Source organism: Sturnira hondurensis, unplaced genomic scaffold (genome assembly GCF_014824575.4).
Source record: "Sturnira hondurensis isolate 20B ecotype Veracruz unplaced genomic scaffold, ASM1482457v3 Scaffold0021354, whole genome shotgun sequence".
Classification (NCBI taxonomy): domain Eukaryota; kingdom Metazoa; phylum Chordata; class Mammalia; order Chiroptera; family Phyllostomidae; genus Sturnira; species Sturnira hondurensis.
The window spans coordinates 3,536,706-3,555,860 of NW_028093985.1; the positions used below are offsets into that span (position 1 = coordinate 3,536,706).

Sequence of the window (19,155 nt, forward strand, 5' to 3'; positions counted from 1 at the left end):
TTGCAACTAGTCATATATGAGAGAATTATTGGGATACGTTCGTGGATTCCTAAGCATAGAAACATCAGTTCCTAAGGTTGGAACTTCTTTTGGGGTTATGTCTGACCACTCATTATAATTTTTGTTAGGATTCTTGAATAAAATTTCATGGATGATTTGCAAAACAAATGAAAACCACCACCTTTTGCTTAGGGAAAAAATGTAGAGATGTCTTGGTTGTGTGCTGCATAAAATCTAGGGGGAACATATCTAGGGGGACACTGCTTGCAAACCTGTACGTATCTATCTTGGCAGAGGTGTGTATTTTGTAATTTGTGTGAGGTACCGTATAGGCACCAGACCACTCATACCCCAAATTATGTCTAGAACAGCCCTTACCCATCATTCTATTTGGTTAAGATTCAATCCTCACCCTGGGTTAGAGGCAGTATGATATAGTAGAAAAAAGGTTAGCAAGGAGTCCAGCAATCTGAATTCTGTACTATGAACTAGTCATGTTGTCATGTTTGATGTTACTTTTAATAAGACCCAGCCCTCTTCTGTCTTACTACTCTGCCTGCCTCAACACATGGCTTCCACTTCCTGGTCTAAGGTGGCTGCCTAAGGTCCTGCACTAGTGACAGCATTCTACTCAGGAAGAAGAGGAACAGAAGGAGAATGGCACCCTTCCTCTCTTTAAAGATTCTTCCCAGAAGATGCGTGTGCCACTTCCATTTTTATACCATTGGCCAGAACTTAGGTCACATACCTAAATGCAAGGAAAGCTAGAAAATGTTTAGAATGGCAAATGCCCAGCTAAAACCCAGAGGTCTTTGCCTATACAAGGAAGGAAGAAAAGGCTATTGAGGGGTGGGGCATGGCCACTGGCTAAAGCTTCTGCCACAGGTGGAGTATGCCTTTGAGGAGAAAAATGTACAATCATGTTGTTTGTTTGCTGAGGACATCCCAGTGCAGTGAGCCAGGGAGACCCCTGAGGGTATTGGGAAATATTCAGGTTCTCTATCAACGAGAACCTGAATATTTTCTCGTTGATAGACCATGTGTAAAAAACATTACTTGTTGATGGTGGGTTGCTGAGCCCAAACTCTTTCCCTTGACCAGTTGCTACAGCACCAGACACTATCAATATCTACTATGTCTTGGACAATTTGCGCATGTCATGCACTGTCCTAAGGGCATGATATGTGTTATCACATACACCTCTTCCACTACACCATGGGGTAGTTACTGAGATGGAGAGAAGCTAAGGTCTGGCCCAGGTTCACCTGGCAATGAAGCAGTAGGGTACAGACTTGAACCCAGGCTCTCTTGTTTTTTAGCGCTCTTAACCACTAGGCCACACCACCTGAGATTTTCATTTTCAACTTTTAGCAAGGGAAGACAAGATGGCCTTGGCTGTGGCCTCCAGGAGCAACCACAGACTCGTTGGGGACATGCTCATAAAAGCAGAGAGATACTATGCCTGGAGAGAGGTACAAAGAATGATTCAATTAAAGATGCATCTGCTGCTGTGACATTTCTTTAGCCAAGGTACCACCTCTGTTTTCTTTGGAGGCGGGTAAATAGCAGGTTGAGACAGAAGCAAGGGACATGACACTGAAAATCCCTTGCATTACCTGTGTCAGACAGAGTACTCAAGCTTTTTATTTCAGATGTTTGTCTACATTTTGAATGACAAAAATGATCCAAGAGCAGGTAACATTGAAAGCATGGTCCTGGTTACCACCTTACCAGTTATATCTGAAAAAATATATATATTCTGTAATAAGGCAATAAACAGAAAAGGCAGTAAGTCTGAAACCATCTGATACTTTGATTTAGAAGCTCGATGAGGACATCAGGGACCCAACAACCAACTTTCCTCTGATATTCAAGCAAGATCACAGTCAGGAGACCAAGCTTATTCGCAGTCTCCTCTGGCACCTGGCTTACCATCAGCCGAAGGCCAGCGGGTGGCAGAGGCTGGCCTGTCGTGGAACTTCACGGAGGAGCAGATCAGAGCCATCCAGGAACAGTGGTCAGGTGAGCGTGGCCTAGATGATGTGGCAGGAGGCATTTCGTGTTAGGAAGAGCAGTCCTTCCGGGGACAGGTCTTCCAAGTAAGTGCCAAGGACACAGACTCCGGGTCCCTCAGAAGATGCCGAGCCATGGACTCACTCAGCCAGGCTAGCTGTCAGGATTAGTGAGGTCACATCCGCTGGAGTCCTTAGCTTTGCTTCTTAATGATTTGGCCCAAACCTAGAAAATATAGAGTTTGTTTGGCATTAACCAACTAATTAAACACAGAAGGGCAAATTAAACACTTTTCTTGGCAACATTTCCTACTTACAGCACTCCCCGCCGTGGATACCGTGAGATGTGAACGCCTCCTGTGCTGGGGCCAGATCGCATTGCTTCCTGCTGGGCATCGTAGGTGCAGGAGCACAGCCCGTGGGCATGTGCGACTTGGACCACAAATTGTGGCATGTTCACGGCTACTTCTAACGACATGGTTTCGTGTGAAAAAAATAGATGTTGACTCTTGACTACAGTTTCCAGAAAGAGTTCTTTGTTATTTTCCCTTTGTCGTTAATTAGACATCTATAGTGTTCTGTGAAGTCTTTAGGAAAGTTGTCTTCTGGAAATCTCTGTTGACCTAAAGAAATGAGTTGGAACTACAGGGTGCCCTCAGAGTACTTGCCATCGGGGTGAGGGGAATTTGGAATGTGTCAGTCCAGGGTTAGAGTGCTTGGAGCGTGTTTAGGCCAGGCGGGGGTACGTCTGCTGGGTAAACTGGCGCATGTTTGAGGGAGTTTGTGCTCCAGTTGGTCTAACAGTAACATTCACGATCTGCTTCTAGTGTGACCCAGGTACTGGCACTAGGGAGTTTGTGTATTTTTGAGCAAAAGAGTGACATGTTACTGATGATATATGAGAAAAATTAGTTTGACAAGGGTAAGTTTAGGAGGATTCACCTCAGAGTACACTCTTCATGCATATACTTTGCTCTCCCCAAAATGCCTGCCCCTCTCACAGTCTGTCTGACAAACTCCCTCCCTGGAGCTCAGTCCCTTCTCTTGTGGCATCTGTCTGCTCAGGGGCACACACTTGATAGAGCTAGAAGCTGGTCGTGTGTTTGTAACTGTGAACTCCTGCTTGGAGTGCAGTGGGTTCTCGTCTCCGCACTGCAGCACCCCTCCCCCCACTTCTCAGGGTTCAGTATCCAGTGAGTATTTGGCCCTGTGTGCAGTGTCCCAGATGGCGGGGATGCAGACTTCTGTCAGGACCTGGAGCAGAGGGACAGTCCATGCTCATTGCTAGGAGTGCGGGTGACACACAGCAGTGGCAACAGCAGCACCTGAGAACTTTTTAGATGTGCAGATCCTCACCCCAGACCAACTGGATCAGAATCTGCATTTTATTTTATTTATTTTAATATATTTTATTGATTATGCTATTACAGTTGTCCCATTCCCCCCACTTCATTCCCCTCCACCCTGCACATCCCCTCCCACCCACATTCCCCCCTTTAGTTCATAAGTTCTTTAGCGTCTACATTTCTCACACTACTCTTGCCCTCCTCCTGTCTATTTTCTCCTCACCATCTATGCTACATATTATCCATACCTTCTCCTCCTCCCACTCCCCTGTTGCTAACCCTTCATGTGATCTCCATTTAGGTGGTTCTGTTCTGTTCTAGTTGTTTGCTTAGTTTGCTTTTTAGGTGTGGTTGTTAATAATTGTGAGTTTGCTGTCCTTTCACTATTCATCTTTTTTATCTTCTTTTTCTTAGATAAGTCCCTTTAACATTTCATATAATGAGGGCTTGGTGATGATGAACTCCTTGAACTTGACCTTATCTGAGAAGCACTTTATCTGTCCTTCCATTCTAAATGATAGCTTTGCTGGATAGAGCAATCTTGGATGTAGGTCCTTGTCTTTCATGACTTGGAATACTTCTTTCCAGCCCCTTCTTGCCTGTAAGGTCTCTTTTGAGAAATCTGCTGACAGTCTGATGGGCACTCCTTTGTAGGTGACTGTCCCTTTATCTCTTGCTGCTTCTAGGATTCTCTCCTTCATTTTAATCCTGGCTAATGGTAATTATGATGTGCCTTGGTGTGTTCCTTCTTGGGTCCAACTTCTTTGGGACTCTCTGAGTTTCCTGGACTTCCTGAAAGTCTATTTTCTTTGTCAGATTGGGGAAGTTCTCCTTTATTATCTGTTCCAATAAGTTTTGGATTCTGTGAGCATCCTGATCACCAGTGCTTTGAACTGTGCACCTGATAGGTTGACTAGCTCTTGATCACTTAGTTGTATTATTTCTGGAGCTTTGATCTGTTGTTCTGTTTTGGCCATTTTTTTTTGTCTTGTTGCACCTGTTATGTAGTAAGGGGCGGAGGCAGAGCCTTAGGTGTTCACCAGGGTGGGGCAACCCAGTTGCTGGGTTGTGATGCTATATGTTGGGGCGGGCTCAGAGAGGGAACAATGGTGCTTGCTTCGCTCTCTCTCAGATTTCAGTCCCCTCTGCCACTTCCTACAAGCAAACTGGGCCCTTCTGATGCTGGTTCCCAGGTGGGTGGGCTTGTGTGCATTGTAGGACCTTGTGGGTCTCACCAATGAACTCTCCTGTGAGGCTGGGAGTCTCTCCCTGCGTGTCAATCCCCACAGGTGTTTTCAATTGGTGTTCTAAGGCTTTATTTCCCAGTGCTGGGACTCTGGGTCTCACGGTCTGTCTTGCTCCCCAGTTATCTGCCTGCAAATGTGGGACCACCTGGTCAGGCAGCCACCTTGCACACAGTGCCTCACTTTACACTCGCCCCGTCATTGGGTCTGCCCGTTGCCGCCCCGCACCCAGGGTCTTCCAACCGCTGCCTGGGTGCCCAGGGTCTGCCTACTGCCATCTTGCACACCTAGGGTGCCTTGTGAACTCGGTGTCAACACTTCTTGTGCCGCAACCCCTCTCTGCTCGGCCACCCTGCCTACCAGTCTGGATGAATGTGTGTATTTCAGCTCCTTGGCCGTCTGACTTTCACACAGTTCAATTTTCTGTCAGTTCTGGTTGCTATTTTGTTTCTAAATTTTTGCTGTTCTTATTTTGGTTGTGCGAGGAGGCACAGTGGGTCCACCTACACCTCCATCTTGGCCATAAGTCCCAGAATCTGCATTTTAACCAGATCCCCAGGTGAAACAATGCCCTTTGTGTTCGAAAAGCTCCACTTCTCATTGAGATGGTTCCTGACTGCAGGGCAGGGACACAGCTGACACAGCTATGCAATCTGTCAGCTCCTTAGGGCTAGGCCTAGGTGCACGGGAAGTACTGGGGTCAGTCCGAACACTGGTTACCCAGAAGCAGCCCCAGTGAGGCCTACTGGAAGGGCTCTCATCCACTGGGCCATGACCTAACATTCATCAGGAGGGGAGTGAATTTGCAACCATAGCCGGAGAAACCTCAGAATTGAGATCACAGCAATAAAGAGACATTGTCTGCAGGTGGAGTTTGGCCTCTGACCTTTTGTGTGTGGCACAGGGAAGAACAGCTTCCGCGAACACGGCTACAGGGCTCTGCTCATCTGGCTGCATGGGACCCTGATGATGCAGGGCACGCCAGTCAGGCTCCTGTACGAAGAGCGGGTGTGGGCAGGTTTCCCAGAACTAGCCAGTGAGTGGTGGTTTTCAATAAACAGACACTCCTGCTCCCTTAAAATGTGGGGGGACCCTTGACAGAAATACAACTGCCCTGAACAGCAACAGCCCCAGCTGGGTGATCACTGTGGCTCAGTTAGAACATGCAGCTTCTCCTCTAGTGAATGACTCAATCAGTACTCGTCTTGGTTTTCTTTAGCCCTGTGGTTCTGTGTCTACCTCAGTGTCAACTGGGTATCTGAACAAGTATAGGGGTCTTTTTGTTTATGTGTCTGTGTGGGCAGGGGTGAGAGGGTGGGGGAGGTGACAGGGGACAGGAATCTATGTATCAGGTTGTAGGTTCTCTACAACTAAGAATTGTCTCGCTCCAGATGCTATTTGGTCCCTGTTTGGGAAACTGCAAGTCAGTGTACTTAAAAATGGTGTGTCCAGGTGTCTAGGTTGAAAGAAAAGAGTAGACAGGCTGTTGCTTTGCTGGCTGAGGTTACTGCTAAAAAACCACTCTGTCAAAGATTATATTGTCAGGGAAGATGTTTTGAAAACTTATCAGTAAATTAGGTGTTGTTATAACTTGCATGTAATAATAGCCACTCAAGCAAAATATAGCAGCAGCTACCATAATTCTCATGATGCAGCTTTACCAGAAGCTGAGACCATAAATGCACAGATGGATAAAGCCTACCTTCTACGACATTATACTCATAGCACTGGGGTTTTCCCCTCAACCTTATATTTATTCATTCCTGTGAAAGTGTCTCCATAAGAATTCCCAGGGGGTGACTAGAGCAGTTCTCTGAAGTGGTAAAGAGCATGAGCTCTGGACTTGTACCTGCACTCCACCGCAGCTCACAGGCTGTGTGGCCTTGAGGCGTTGTGCCAGTCTGCCAGCATTCTCATTTATTAACTAGTGAAAGACGCAGTCTATGACAAAGGGCTGTTGTGGGGCTAAGTGCATAATAATGCCTGCATAGGAAGTGCTTAATAAATGTTAGCCATTAATAATAAATGTTATGCTATTTTTTCCAGAAAAGATCTGTCAATTCAAAAGTGAAACTGACTCAGAGCCCAAGAAACGTGCAGTTTCATAAGTGCCTAGAGAAATTGCATTTAAAGGATTTTCCACTCAGCGTCCAGTCCTTTTAAATTTACTTAATGCCATAAAGTCCTTTTAAATTCAGTTAATGCCATAAAGCTCCTCTAGCAGTAGGATTGATTTTCCTTTCCACTGTGAAGATGGTGGTAGCAGGATCCTTTAACAGATGAAAAAATGGTGTACTTTCCAACCACTGAGAAGTCGAAATGTTGGGAGGGTTTTGCATAAGGCAAGTTGTATAAGATTTTCCCATTTCTTTCATTTGATGCAACGTGTATGATAGCACAGTCTAGGAGGGTTTTGTACATCATGGTTTAAAAACGTGATGGGGGCAGCATCACAGTGTATGGGAAAACCTGGGGTTTTAATGAGACATGCTTTTGAGTTATGGTTTTGCTCCTTATTTATGAACCTTTGGGCATTCTAATATTCAAATCCCCAAATTTTCAGTTTCCTTCTCTACAAAATGGGAGAAATGCCTACCCCAGCATTTTGCTGAGGATGACGGGACAATGCCTGTGAAATGTGTCACCTCACGTCCATAGTGTTGAAATCATTTACTATTTCTTTTGTAAGAGAAACTGGCTTTGGAAATTTGTAGTTGCTGTTGGCTTTAAATACACATGTGTGTAATATTTTACTTAAAAATACCAAAGCGTATATACCAATATTTTTTTTCTCTTGGGGATTTAATTAAAGGTGATTTTATTTTCTTTGTACTCCTTGGTACTTTCCAATTTTTTCACAATGAACATGTATTATTTTTATAATCTGAGAAAGTTACTAAATAAATATGAAATCAAGTATCAATTTATGTCAGCATATATGCACCTATTCATTAAAATTCAAGGTCCTTCATTGTCAAATTCTGGCTCTAGGTCTAAGGCCAGAAATAATATCATGAACAGTTTTGGTCCAGTTGTTCTGTCATGAACTTTATTTCTACATTTTTGGCCCATGTAACATTCTGAGTGTTTAAAACAGGTAACATGTTCATGTGATTCCCAAAAGTTTTTAACAGGTGTTTAGTGAAAAGTCTGGCCTCCATATGGTCTTCAATCTGGCCAGTTTCTAGTGACTTTGCTAATCCTCTCCCCTCCAAAATCTGGTAACCTCTTTATATAAAAATAAATATGAAAACATACTCTTATTGTACAAAGTGTTTTAATCATTGAATTTAAGTTAATGTAGACTAACACTAATTACTTGATGCTTTAGACAATATATAGTTTTCAGAGCTCAGGTAAAGTTTAAAATGATACTTATAATATTTTTTTTAAAAGATTTTATTATTTATTTATTTATCTTTAGAGGGGAAGGAAAAGAGAGAAGGAGAGAAACATCAATGTATGGTTGCCTCTCATGAGTCCCCCGCTGGGAACTGGCCTGCAACCCAGGCATGTGCCCTGACTGGGAATCGAACTGCGATCGTGTGGTTCACAGGCCCACGCTCAATCCACTGAGCTACACCAGCCAGGGCAGATACTTATAATATTCTTAATTAGTATTCATAGAATTGCCTTCAGTTTGTCCACATGGTTATGGCTTGCATACTGCAAACCATTCCTAATTGTAATCTAGGTCCTTCAAAAAGCAAAGCCTGAAGCCCAAGTTTATTTGCCACTGCCTTTTTCAGGCGTACAAATCCAAGGAAACAGGAGAGAAGGAAAAGGGGTGATATGGGGAAGGAGAGAGAGCCAAGACCAAGGTGAATTACTAAATTGGCTGCCGTTTGGTATCAAGCACAACTGATTTGACCTTGGGGGCACTCTCCTCCAAGAGATGAGAGACGGGATGGCTGTGCATCTCAGGACACTTCACACAGGGAAGAGAGGAGGAACCGATCTGTTTACCACAACGGCAGAGCCCGCCCACCTCTCGTGACTGGACTGGGAGTGGGGGAAGCCCAGGGGAGGAGTATGGCCTCTGTACAGGCAGCAGATGAGTTGCTGATGGTTTGTGCTTATCTGTGAGCTGTTTGCCACAGGAGTAGCTTGGCTAGAACCCAGGACAAGTGCTGCGTGAGAAGGATCTAACACTCTTTAAGACATGGCCAGGTACTCTTAATAATACACAAAAGCCTTTGTTTGCCCCTTTAGAAAATGGGATATTTGCCTCTCTCACATATTCTCTGATGTCCTGTTGACAATGTAAGGCAGTAAGAAAAACTGTTTCCTGTAGTACTATTAGAGCATACAGCTAGGTCATGTTCAAAATGGAACAGGCTTCACATTATTAAATACACACATTTCTGTTGAAAATATGAAAATTGAGGTCCTAGACAGATCCTCCAGACTGTACTTGTTTTTATGTAACCCGTAAGTACTTCAACCCAGGTAGCCAGCAACCAAACCATCAGAAGCCTGGTCCTGTTCTGGCTCAGTTTCACCCTGGTGGTTCCCTCCTAGTGGCCAGCCAGTGAAAAGTCTCTACCAGGCTTGGAAGATTTGCTGCGTTGCCAGGGGCTATGCTACCGCAGGATGCTGTGTGGATGTTCAGAGAACACAATATGAGTTCAAAACTACAGATTCAAAAGAGGCGAGGAGGAATACCACAAATAGGTTCACTCTAAAAGGAAATTATCTTCTGATGTTTCTGTAACTTTTTGTGCTGGTAAATTTTTCCCTTTTAACATTAAAAATTATTCATAGGTATTGCTATTTCCCCCATTTTTAATTACTACAGAACTAGAAAAATGAAGATAAATATACTACAGTCACAAAAAAAGTAATGATGAAAATATCATTACTCTTGGTCTTTATCTTTTTCACTTAAAGATAAAAATACCTTAGTTTCTAATTGTTTTAATAATTTTTAAAGTATACTTTTGAAAAGTTTATTTGGTAACACTGGAAATGATTAATTTTGGAATAATATAGAGAATAGAATTTATATACTTTGATGATATAATCATCCACAGGCTGAATCTATTAAAAAATATAGTCCAGTTTCTTTTTAATTTAAAAAAGTTTTACTTAATTGCTTAAATTAAAAAATAACATTAAAATAATCCTACATATAGTTACAAATGATGGTGTGGCTTGAAAAAGTCTCTTGTGGTTTTGAAAAGATGAGCATCATGTACCCATGATGGACAAATGTGAAACTAAAGACTTCTAATCCTTGGTAAACCCGGAGGACTTAAAAGAGCCTCATACGAACATATCCATTCTAGTCAACCACTTTGATGGAGTGAACACTCGCGAGAGACTGAGTGTGAGTAGATCTGGTCCCGAGAGACCTGGAAGCCAAAGCAGTACTTTCAGGATGAATAGTCCGGGGATATTTTGCTGCAGCAGCTTGAGGAATGGTTTGCTGAAAAGATAAAAATCTGTTTTAATAATCCCACAGAATTATACATATCAAATATCATTTTATCATCTATAATTTAACCCAACAATCATTGTGTCGGTGGAGATCCACAATGAATTGGATGAAGCAGCCAGTGAGACAAAGAAGATGTGGTCCTCCTCTGAAAGGAGCCCACACCAGTTAGACCAACTGCCCAGTGCCCATGATTTACATCAGAGCTGTATTCCAGAGGAGCCATGGGACCCATCCATTCCTCAAGGAGGACTAACTCGGGTGGGATCTTGTCATGGGTATAGAAGCTAAGTATAGAAAAGGACTTTGTGGTGTTTGGAAGAAGGTCTGCCCCAAGCTCTCCTCTCCGCTCATTCTATCCAACTTCTTCCTCCTTGTATCTGACTGTTAATACGTGGAGTCCAGTCCTGGGGGCCATGCGGGAAGCCCTGGAGGAATCCGGTCTGGTCCTTGCTTCACACCAGTAAAGCAGGTCCCTCATATTTCTCCTGGTTCACCTGGGAGTTGACTAAACATTTTATGATTACACATGAGGCAGTCTTCCCAGAGGCCTGGTGCTCTCTTAATATGGACAACAACTTTCTAAATAAGGAGATAATTAGATGTTGAGCACCTATGTTAAGGGGAGGATGTGTACACTATGTCCATGCTCAGAGGAACATCTCAGACATGAGCACGGAAGCATTAAAGTCAGGGCACATCTGCCTTCACCTATACATGTAACATGTTTAAGCTCATACTATGCTTATAAGTACACATTACATGTATATACATGTATAATATGTACACATATAAGACTTCCCTGTATTATATCCAAAACAGCTTCTTAGTAGGCAGTAGTGGCATTTGTTATGCAGCTGAGGCACTTAGTCCACGTCACTGACCAGCACGTGTAGATTCTGATTAAGTCTTCTACTTAGAAAAGTCATGTCAAATACTTGAAGTAAAATTATGTATTTGATTAAAACATTCACTATGTATTTCAAAAGCTCAATGATACAGCTACACAGGTCTTCATTTCAGATTCTGCTTTAAGAATAAAAGTTCCATTTTAATAAAATGGAAAAATAACCTTCTTAAACTATTTTATATAAATGTTTCTTTGTGCATAAATAACTGGGTAATCATTGCAAATGGAAGATAGTCTTGCCACTAGTATAAAATTTTAGTTGCTAACCCCCTAAAATCTGACACCGTTGAAAGAGGTATTTTTCCTTGAGGAGGATGAGCAAGAGGAACTGAGGGAGTGGATTCCTGTTACCACTGTTATCTTGATCTTCAGAACCCGGAATGAAGCAGCCCCAGGGCAAGCAACCACCGGGCAGGCAGGTGGGGCCACCGTGTCAGAGATTCGATTACTGTTTTATTAGTAGTAAGTGCTTCTGGTGGTTCTAGATCTTGATTCCTGGGAAAAGTGAAAAGTTTTACAGAGGACTGCCACCGTGTCTGTCACATAACAACGACTGGAGCAGGGCATGGCTTCCTGATTCGGGGCCAATTACTGCAGAAGTGCTGCACAGGCTGACTAAGCAAAGGGCAGTGTGGGAGACAGACACCAGAAACAGGTTGTAAGTCTTTAGTCCTTCTTTCTCTTCTATGGAATGTGAATTTCTATTATTAATCCAAAAGCAAAAGGTTGTCTAAATTAAAAATAAACACATTTCTCTGTGAGCCTTCTTTGTCTTGGCAGACCTCTTTACATACATCTTAAGTGCTGATACAAATAGAAATGCATTTATGTCTTCTGCTTTCTGATTATCTACATATTACACAATACACAGAGACGGCACTAAGGACTTTCAGAGTCCATCCAGTCGACGAGGCTGCCACAGCCCCTCCCCCCCGTCCCCTCTCTGACTCGGCGCCTCCACGTCACTCTTCCACCTCCCCGTGGTCACACTTCGCCTGAGACTAAATTTAAATAGTCCAGCTTCTCTGGATTTAATCTAGTGACCAGGAAAAAAAGGATTTAAAATCATTCCATGTCTTTTTTGCTAATACTCTGACATACTAAGCAGGAAGGATGCTGTCTAGTATTAAGAATTTATATAGAGGGCTATTCTCTTTTGAAATCAATCCTGTTTCTCTTTAGGGATATATTCTTGTAACTTTAAAAATTAAACTTTTTGAGATAATTATTGATTACATACAGTTATAAGAAACAAAACAGAGGTATCCCTGTATCTTTCTTAAGTAATTTTTATTAAATTAAATTTGCTTACAGTTTACAGTTTACAAAGAGTCTTTCTTTCTACATCTCATTTAATTTTCACATTGACCCCAAATTCTGACAACGAGCCCTAGGAGCCGAGTGGTCTCCTCACTCCCACTTTACACAAGAGAACATGGAGGCTCCCACGTTTTACTTGTTTTCCACATGATCACAGAGGCAATAAATAGCATACCCGAGGCACTAACTTAGGGTTTTTTTGTTTGTTATTGCTTAAATTCGGTGTACTTTTCTTTATGGCACATGAATTTATTGTAATTTAAAATGTTTTCCTAACTAGAAATATGCTGACCATTTTATTGGAAAAGGGGAAGAAGACTTTTTTTAAAAGGAGCAAAAATTAAAGTAGGAAAGTGTTTCCTGTGATCAAAAACCTGCTACATGAACAGCTAGTTAATGAGCGGACATTATTCCTTTTTTAAATTAATGAGTAATTATTTATATATTTTACCCTTCTGATGGCTGACATACTAGATTACTTTTTGTATGTGATCATTTTTATACTATCGAGAAAAAATGATGTTTTTGAAATTAATTTCTTAAAAGAAAAAAGGCAGATTCAGAGCAGGTGTGATAATTCTAAGTATAGAAAGACATAGCAGTAAAAGGCAGAATAAGAACTGGTCATCATGAATGTTGATCTCCTCAGCATGTTATTTAAGTGTTTGTTTATTAGTGTATAAATCTCAGGAAAACGATTTCGACAAAAGGTTATTAAATGTGGACTTACCACCGTGACTGGATGATGTTTTTCCACTACAACCGAGCTCATGGGAGGAGAAACTCCCATTATAGCTAAACTGCTGCTAATTCTGTGTTTTGAAGCGAAGTCACACCTCCCCGTGATGCGGGCTGTAATTGTCCTTCCAGCTTTCTGCTGTGCAGAGGTCACAACTCTGGGTATGTGCTAGAGAAGCAAAGAAATACCCAGTTGGTACAAAATCCAAATTTATAGTACTGTTGGTTCTATAACTTATGAGGAAAATACACAGGCACTTAAAATAATTGTATATTTAACCAACTTTAACATGGATAATATAAAAATTTTAAACAATGAGACAAAAAAACACAAAACTGAACACTGTACTTTAACTTTGGTATACCAACTATTTTATAGGACTTCATAAAGTTTTTAAAAGAATTTTATTTAGAATTGTAGATTTATAGGAAGTTGCCAAGAAGGTGTAGAGAGACCCTGTGATACTAAAACCAGGAAGCTAACACTGGCATAATGCGTGGGTAGATCTGTATCACTTTATTACATGTGCGGATTCCTGTAACTGTCATGCAATCAAGAAGTATCACACAGAACTATCCCATCACCACGAAGATCCCCCTCACACACCCTCAGTCGTCTCCATCTCCCTCTCTCACCACCTCTCTCACTCTTCTGATCCTTATGCAGAATTAATATCATCATTAAGCATATGTTTTGTGTTCTGCCTTTTTTCTTACCTTTTTAGTATAATTTTTCATGACTAGAGAACTGCTATAATTTTTGAGAGATTTTAAAGTCAACAAACTACAGTTTATCTAATTATTTCAGTTCTCTTACTATTGTTATACATAGCAAAGTTTTGTAAAAAAAGAATTCCCATTTTCTTATGAGATTATCTGTCAAATATACTGCAAAACAATGCAATGATCAGATGAAAAGGTCACACATGGTAGCTTTTACAGATTTTGTTGCTTCCTGCTAGACAACACTCCATAAAAAATTATATTTACATTAGGAGCAATACATATATGTACTCACTTTTTCCCTCTGATAACTAATTACATTAGCCAGGCCAAAAGCAAGAGGAATAGGAAAAGAGGGAACCGAAGCGTTCTATATTCTACTTGTTACTAATCATGTCCACGGCCAAGTTACTCTAAGCCTCAAGCTCGTCATTTACAAAATGGGAGAGCAGCAGCAATGGCCTAATGATACCCTCTCATAGTTATTCAGATGAAGAGAAAATTCGAAGAGAAACTTTACTGAATAGCTTCAAAATCCAACGGAAATCCCTCAGTTATATATCTCAAATGGAGTTAGAAAAAGCGAAGTGCCATCTATTGTTCAAACTCACAAACTGCAATTTATTTGCCTGTGTAACTGTCTAAGGTATTTTTGAAAAAAGTTTCCCACCACGAAATTCTTTGAGGATATAAGCAGAAAGGAAAGACTTTTACAATGAGGAGATTATTTCACTAGAATGATTATCCTCCTTTCTCCAGTTATTTGTTTCCCAAATGACACTCTTCCCTTTAGCTATTGGATGTACTGAGGAAGACTGGGAAAAGTTTTGAATGTCCACAGGAAGCCTCTGTGATTAAAATGAACAGAACAATAACTAGCCTGGACCACGCATCTCTCTTCTTTTCCTAACTATGATGATTTCACATTAGGTAAGTTACCCAATTAATATATAGGGTGGGGAAAAGTAGGTGCACAGTTGTGAGAGCACAAAACAGAGCTTATTCTTGTATTATTGTTTATTGCATTAAATACGAACAACTGTAAATCCTACTTTTGTTATTTTGGTTCTTTTTAAAAACAAGAAGACATATTGAGGTGAATCTGAGTATTATAATTATATAAGGAAGCACAAAAGTAGCCTTACACTTTGATTTGTGATTCTCTTCTCTCCCTAGCCCCAAAGGCTGTACATCTGTGAATGAAATTGAATGTGTATTTGTTTCTGAAGGAGTAGCACATAGTTGGAGGGTGGGAGCGAATAAGAGCTGTTTTTCAAGTTTCAAAGACTTCAAAATTAACTCAGGTGATCAGTTTAAAAGTTAGTAACAAAAAGGGTGGTAAGCACATTCATTCAATTCTTCCCATGCATTTTCAGATTTATATATAAATGCAGATGAATAAATGGTATAGTCATATTTTAAAAGAATTTTGAAAAAATCTACCTCATGTGTGTTATATGCAATGTAAATGATAAACAGGAAATTTAAATGTTTATTTAAATGAGATCATCTGTATAGAATCACAATTCAAAGTGCATAACCATGAAAAATAAACACAGCTGAACATATCCAGGGTTGAATTTTAGTGTCTTATTTCTAAGTCAAAGCTCCCTCACACATTCAAATTTCTCTTAACATTTTTTTAAACTTCTTTCAATTAAGAGCAAACATGATAAAGAGCAGATCTCAATATATTTTTTCCCTAAAGTTGGCAGTTCCCAAAAGGCAGCTGGAATGCTAGGCATCACCAACTGCCCTGGTAACTCTGAGCAAAGGCACCTTCCGATGGCCTGTGGGGACTGTAAGACCTAAGACCTATTCTGCCATTACCTTTCCTCTTGTGTAAGTGGTCAGGTGGGGAAGAAGAGGGAGACAAGCACATCAAAACCATCTCAGGATCTTTACAAAGTTATATATGCCTTTGTGCTGAGCTAGAGGAGGGAAGAGCATAGAGATTTTTAAAAAGCCCTGCAGAGGTGAGTCTGATAAGCTTGCCTTGGATCCCTACACCTTTCTCTGAGAAACGCCGAAGATACAGGTTTAGCACCGGGAGGCTGAGGAGTCGCGGAGAGGCTGTAACGCAGGGAGGCTGCGATTCTCACCGTGTTAACAGCATGGTTATTTCACTTCCGGTCAGTTCTTGCACAGTTACTCCACCCCCAGACAACACTCCTCCCCTCTAAGCATTCCGCAATGGTGACTCTAGGAACACTGTTCCTATTTTCACTTCATTTGTGAATTAAAAATTAAAGCCTAACCAAACCAAGATGGTGTTGCTATGGAGCAATACTGTTAATAACATGCCTGCATCCAGGAAAAGGGGAAGCTGCCTTTGAACAGCAAATATACAAAAGAGCCATTACCTCGTAAGTCCTTTAATATAACAAATTTTCTTTAAAATTTAAAAAAACCTCTAAATTAAATTTATTTTTCCCAAGTAGTTTTGGCAAATGTAAAACGAAGAAGTTATTTAGTTTTGTTCAATTATCACTACCGTAATAGAACTTTTCAAAGAACTTACAAATTAATGTTTTAGCCACTCTGTGTACTAATTACTTTCTGTGACTTGGCCTAAAACCATATAGGCATTTTCTCCAAGAGAAAATATGTTCTAAGTTCAAAATATCCAATATGCAAACAAGTCGGGAATGCTTTCCCAGTGCAGGCACCCGCATGGACCTCACTAACCATTTCTTCCGGTGCAGCAGGAGCTGTGGGTCCAGCAGCGAGAGGAGCAGAAACAGGAAGGTGGGTGTAGGAAGCGGAAGCAGCCCCGGTGGAAGTGATGGAAGCCACAGAGGGAAAGGCAGCAGTGCTGGTCACTCCCATGGTGGCTGCTGATGAGGAGGACGGTGCTGGTGCAACTGCTGAGGGTATCGGAGGAGCTGAAGGATCCAAATGAACAGGATGCTCTTTTCCTTGAACACCGGGACCATATTCTTCCTTTTTATTATTTGTGAAGTCTATCCCTATAAATCACAAATTAATTCCATTAAAATTCTTCCAAGATTGCTTTCACCCCCACAACAATAAAAATACATAATAGGTAGGGTGCAGGGAGGAAGGGGATAAAAAGAATAAGAAAAAATAGAAAAAAATACATAATAGCTACAAGGTTTTTTTAAACTTTGATATAGTTTATTAATTATGCTGTTACAGTTGTCCCTTTTTCTCTCCCCTTTATTCCCCTCCACCCTGTACCTCCCCTACGGCCATCATTCCACCACCTTAGTTCATGTCCATGGGTCATGCATATAAGTTCTTTGGCTTCTCCATTTCCTTTACTATTCTCAACCTCCTCGTCTATTTTGTACCTACCAATTATGCTCCTTATTCCCTGTATCTTTTCTCCCTCTGCCCCCTCCCTGCTGATAAGCCTCCATGTGATCTCCATTTCTGTGGTTCTGTTCCTGTTCTAGTTGTTTGCTTAGTTTGTTTTTGCTTTTGAGGTTGAGTTGTTGATAGTTTTAAGTTTGTTGTCATTTTACTGTTTGTATTTTTGACCATCTTTTTTTTAGATAAGTCCCTTTAACATTTCATATAAGAGACTTGGTGATGATGAACTCCTTTAACTTGATCTTATCTGGGAAGCACTTTATCTGCCCTTCCTTTCTAAATGAAAGCTTTGCTGGATGGAGTCATCTTGGATATAGGTCCTTGCCTTTCATGACTTGGAATACTTCTTTCCAGCCCCTTCTTGCCTGCATGGTTTCTTTTGAGAAATCAGCTGATAAGTCTTATGGGAACTCCTTTGTTGATAACTGTCCCCTTATCTCTTGCTGCTTCTAGGATTCTCTCCTTCATTTTAATCTTGGCTAATGTAATTATGATGTGCCTTGGTATGTTTCTCCTTTGGTCCAACTTCTTTGGAACTCTCTGAGCTTCCTGGACTTCCTGGGAGTCTATTTCCTTTGTCAGATTAGGGAAGTTCTCCTTCATTATGTTTTCCAAGTAAGTTTTCAATTCACTGCTCTTCCTCTTCTCCTTCCTGCACCCCTATGTCTTGGATATTGGAACATTTACAGTTGTCCTGGAAATTCCCAAGCCTCTCCTCATTTTTCTGAATTATTATTTCTTCATTCTGTTTTGGCTGAATGTTTGTTTCTTCCTTCTGCTCCAAATCATTGATTTCAGTCCTGGTTTCCCTCCCTTCACTGTTGCTTCCCTGTATATTTTCCTTTAATTCACTTTTCCTGGCCTTAACTTTTTCCTCTATTTTGAGACCATACTCAACCATTTCTGTGAGCATCCTGATTACCAGTGTTTTGAACTCTGCATCTGATAGGTTGGCTATTTCTTCATTACTTAGTTATATTTTTTCTGGAGCTTTGACTTGTTCTTTCATTTGGGTCATATTTCTTTTTGTCTTGGTGCGCCTGTTACGCAGTGAGGGGCGGAGCCTTAGGTGTTCACCAGGGCGGAGCAACCCACATTGCTGCGTGGTGACGCTGTATGTAGGAGAGCTGATGCTCCAAGAGGGAACAGTGTCATGTGCTCCACTCTCTGCCAGCTTTCAGTCACTTCTTCCGCTACCCACAAGCAAATTGGGCCCTTCAGGTACTGATTCCCAGGTAGGTGGGTTTTGTGTACATTCAAGGACCCTGTTGGTCTCTCCAAGGAACTCTCCTGTGAAGCCGAGAGTTTCTCTTGCCGCTGCCTCAACCACCACAGGTGTTTTCAATCAGTGTTTTGAGGCTTTATTTCCCTGTGCTGGAATCCTGGGTTGCACGGTCTGTCTCACTCCCCAGTTGGTCCTCCTGGTTTGTCTGCATGTGAATGTGGGACTATCTGCTCCACCAGCCCCGGCCTTGTTATGAGTCCTCTCCACCCAGCTGCAGTCTCCGCTCCTCCTACCAGCCTGGATGAGTGTTTCTTCTTTAACCCTTGGTTGTTGGACTTCCATACAGTTTGATTTTCTGGAACTTCTGGTATTTTTTAGTTTTTACATTTGTTGTTGTCCTTCTTTTGGTTGTGTGTGGAGGCAAAGTGTATCTACCTACACCTCCATCGTGGCTGAAAGTCCCTACAATTTGGTTTTAATAGAAATGTAAAAATTTGTCATAGATTGGATACAATGTTCAGCTACTAATTTGTCAGTATTAACTGGTTAATGTCAGCATTAACCACCAAAGACTTCAGACCACTTCTTTCAACATGTAAAAGCTAATGAATGGCTTGCTCTTATTTAAAAGATAAAAATAAATTATGTGCTCAGCCAGTACCTCAGTTGAGTCAAGTGTACTGCTATCACAATCATTACAATAATAGGGTCGCATGAGCCTAAGAACATAGGCCCCTTTGCATTATTTCATGCAATACCCCAATAAATGACCCGTTATTTACATCTTCAGAATAATTTTGTATTGCCATACACTCTCTTTTCCTTCCACTGCTCCTCTCCTAACCAAAACAATGTGTTTTTAAT

General features: G+C 41.4%; 2 protein-coding genes across 7 annotated transcripts in view; one reads left to right on the forward strand and one right to left on the reverse strand.

The window, feature by feature from the left end:
* Positions 1-6,710, forward strand: part of ANKDD1B (ankyrin repeat and death domain containing 1B) — a 50,547-nt gene extending 43,837 nt beyond the window's left edge. The window contains 5 exon segments of the mRNA XM_037032398.1: positions 1,372-1,472; positions 1,822-1,966; positions 1,969-2,022; positions 5,507-5,638; positions 6,649-6,710. Coding sequence (XP_036888293.1) covers positions 1,372-1,472; positions 1,822-1,966; positions 1,969-2,022; positions 5,507-5,638; positions 6,649-6,710 — 494 coding nt within the window.
* Positions 6,711-8,208: 1,498 nt separating this feature from the next.
* POC5 (POC5 centriolar protein) overlaps positions 8,209-19,155 on the reverse strand; it is a 39,534-nt gene continuing 28,587 nt past the window's right edge. For all 6 annotated transcript variants that reach the window (XM_037032236.1, XM_037032240.1, XM_037032239.1 and 3 more), the window contains exons 10-12: positions 16,419-16,699; positions 13,000-13,176; positions 8,209-10,030 (exon numbers count right to left, since the gene is read on the reverse strand). In XM_037032236.1, the coding sequence (XP_036888131.1) occupies positions 9,887-10,030; positions 13,000-13,176; positions 16,419-16,699 (602 nt within the window). In that variant the 3' untranslated portion in view covers positions 8,209-9,886. The remainder of the gene's footprint in view (positions 10,031-12,999; positions 13,177-16,418; positions 16,700-19,155) is intronic.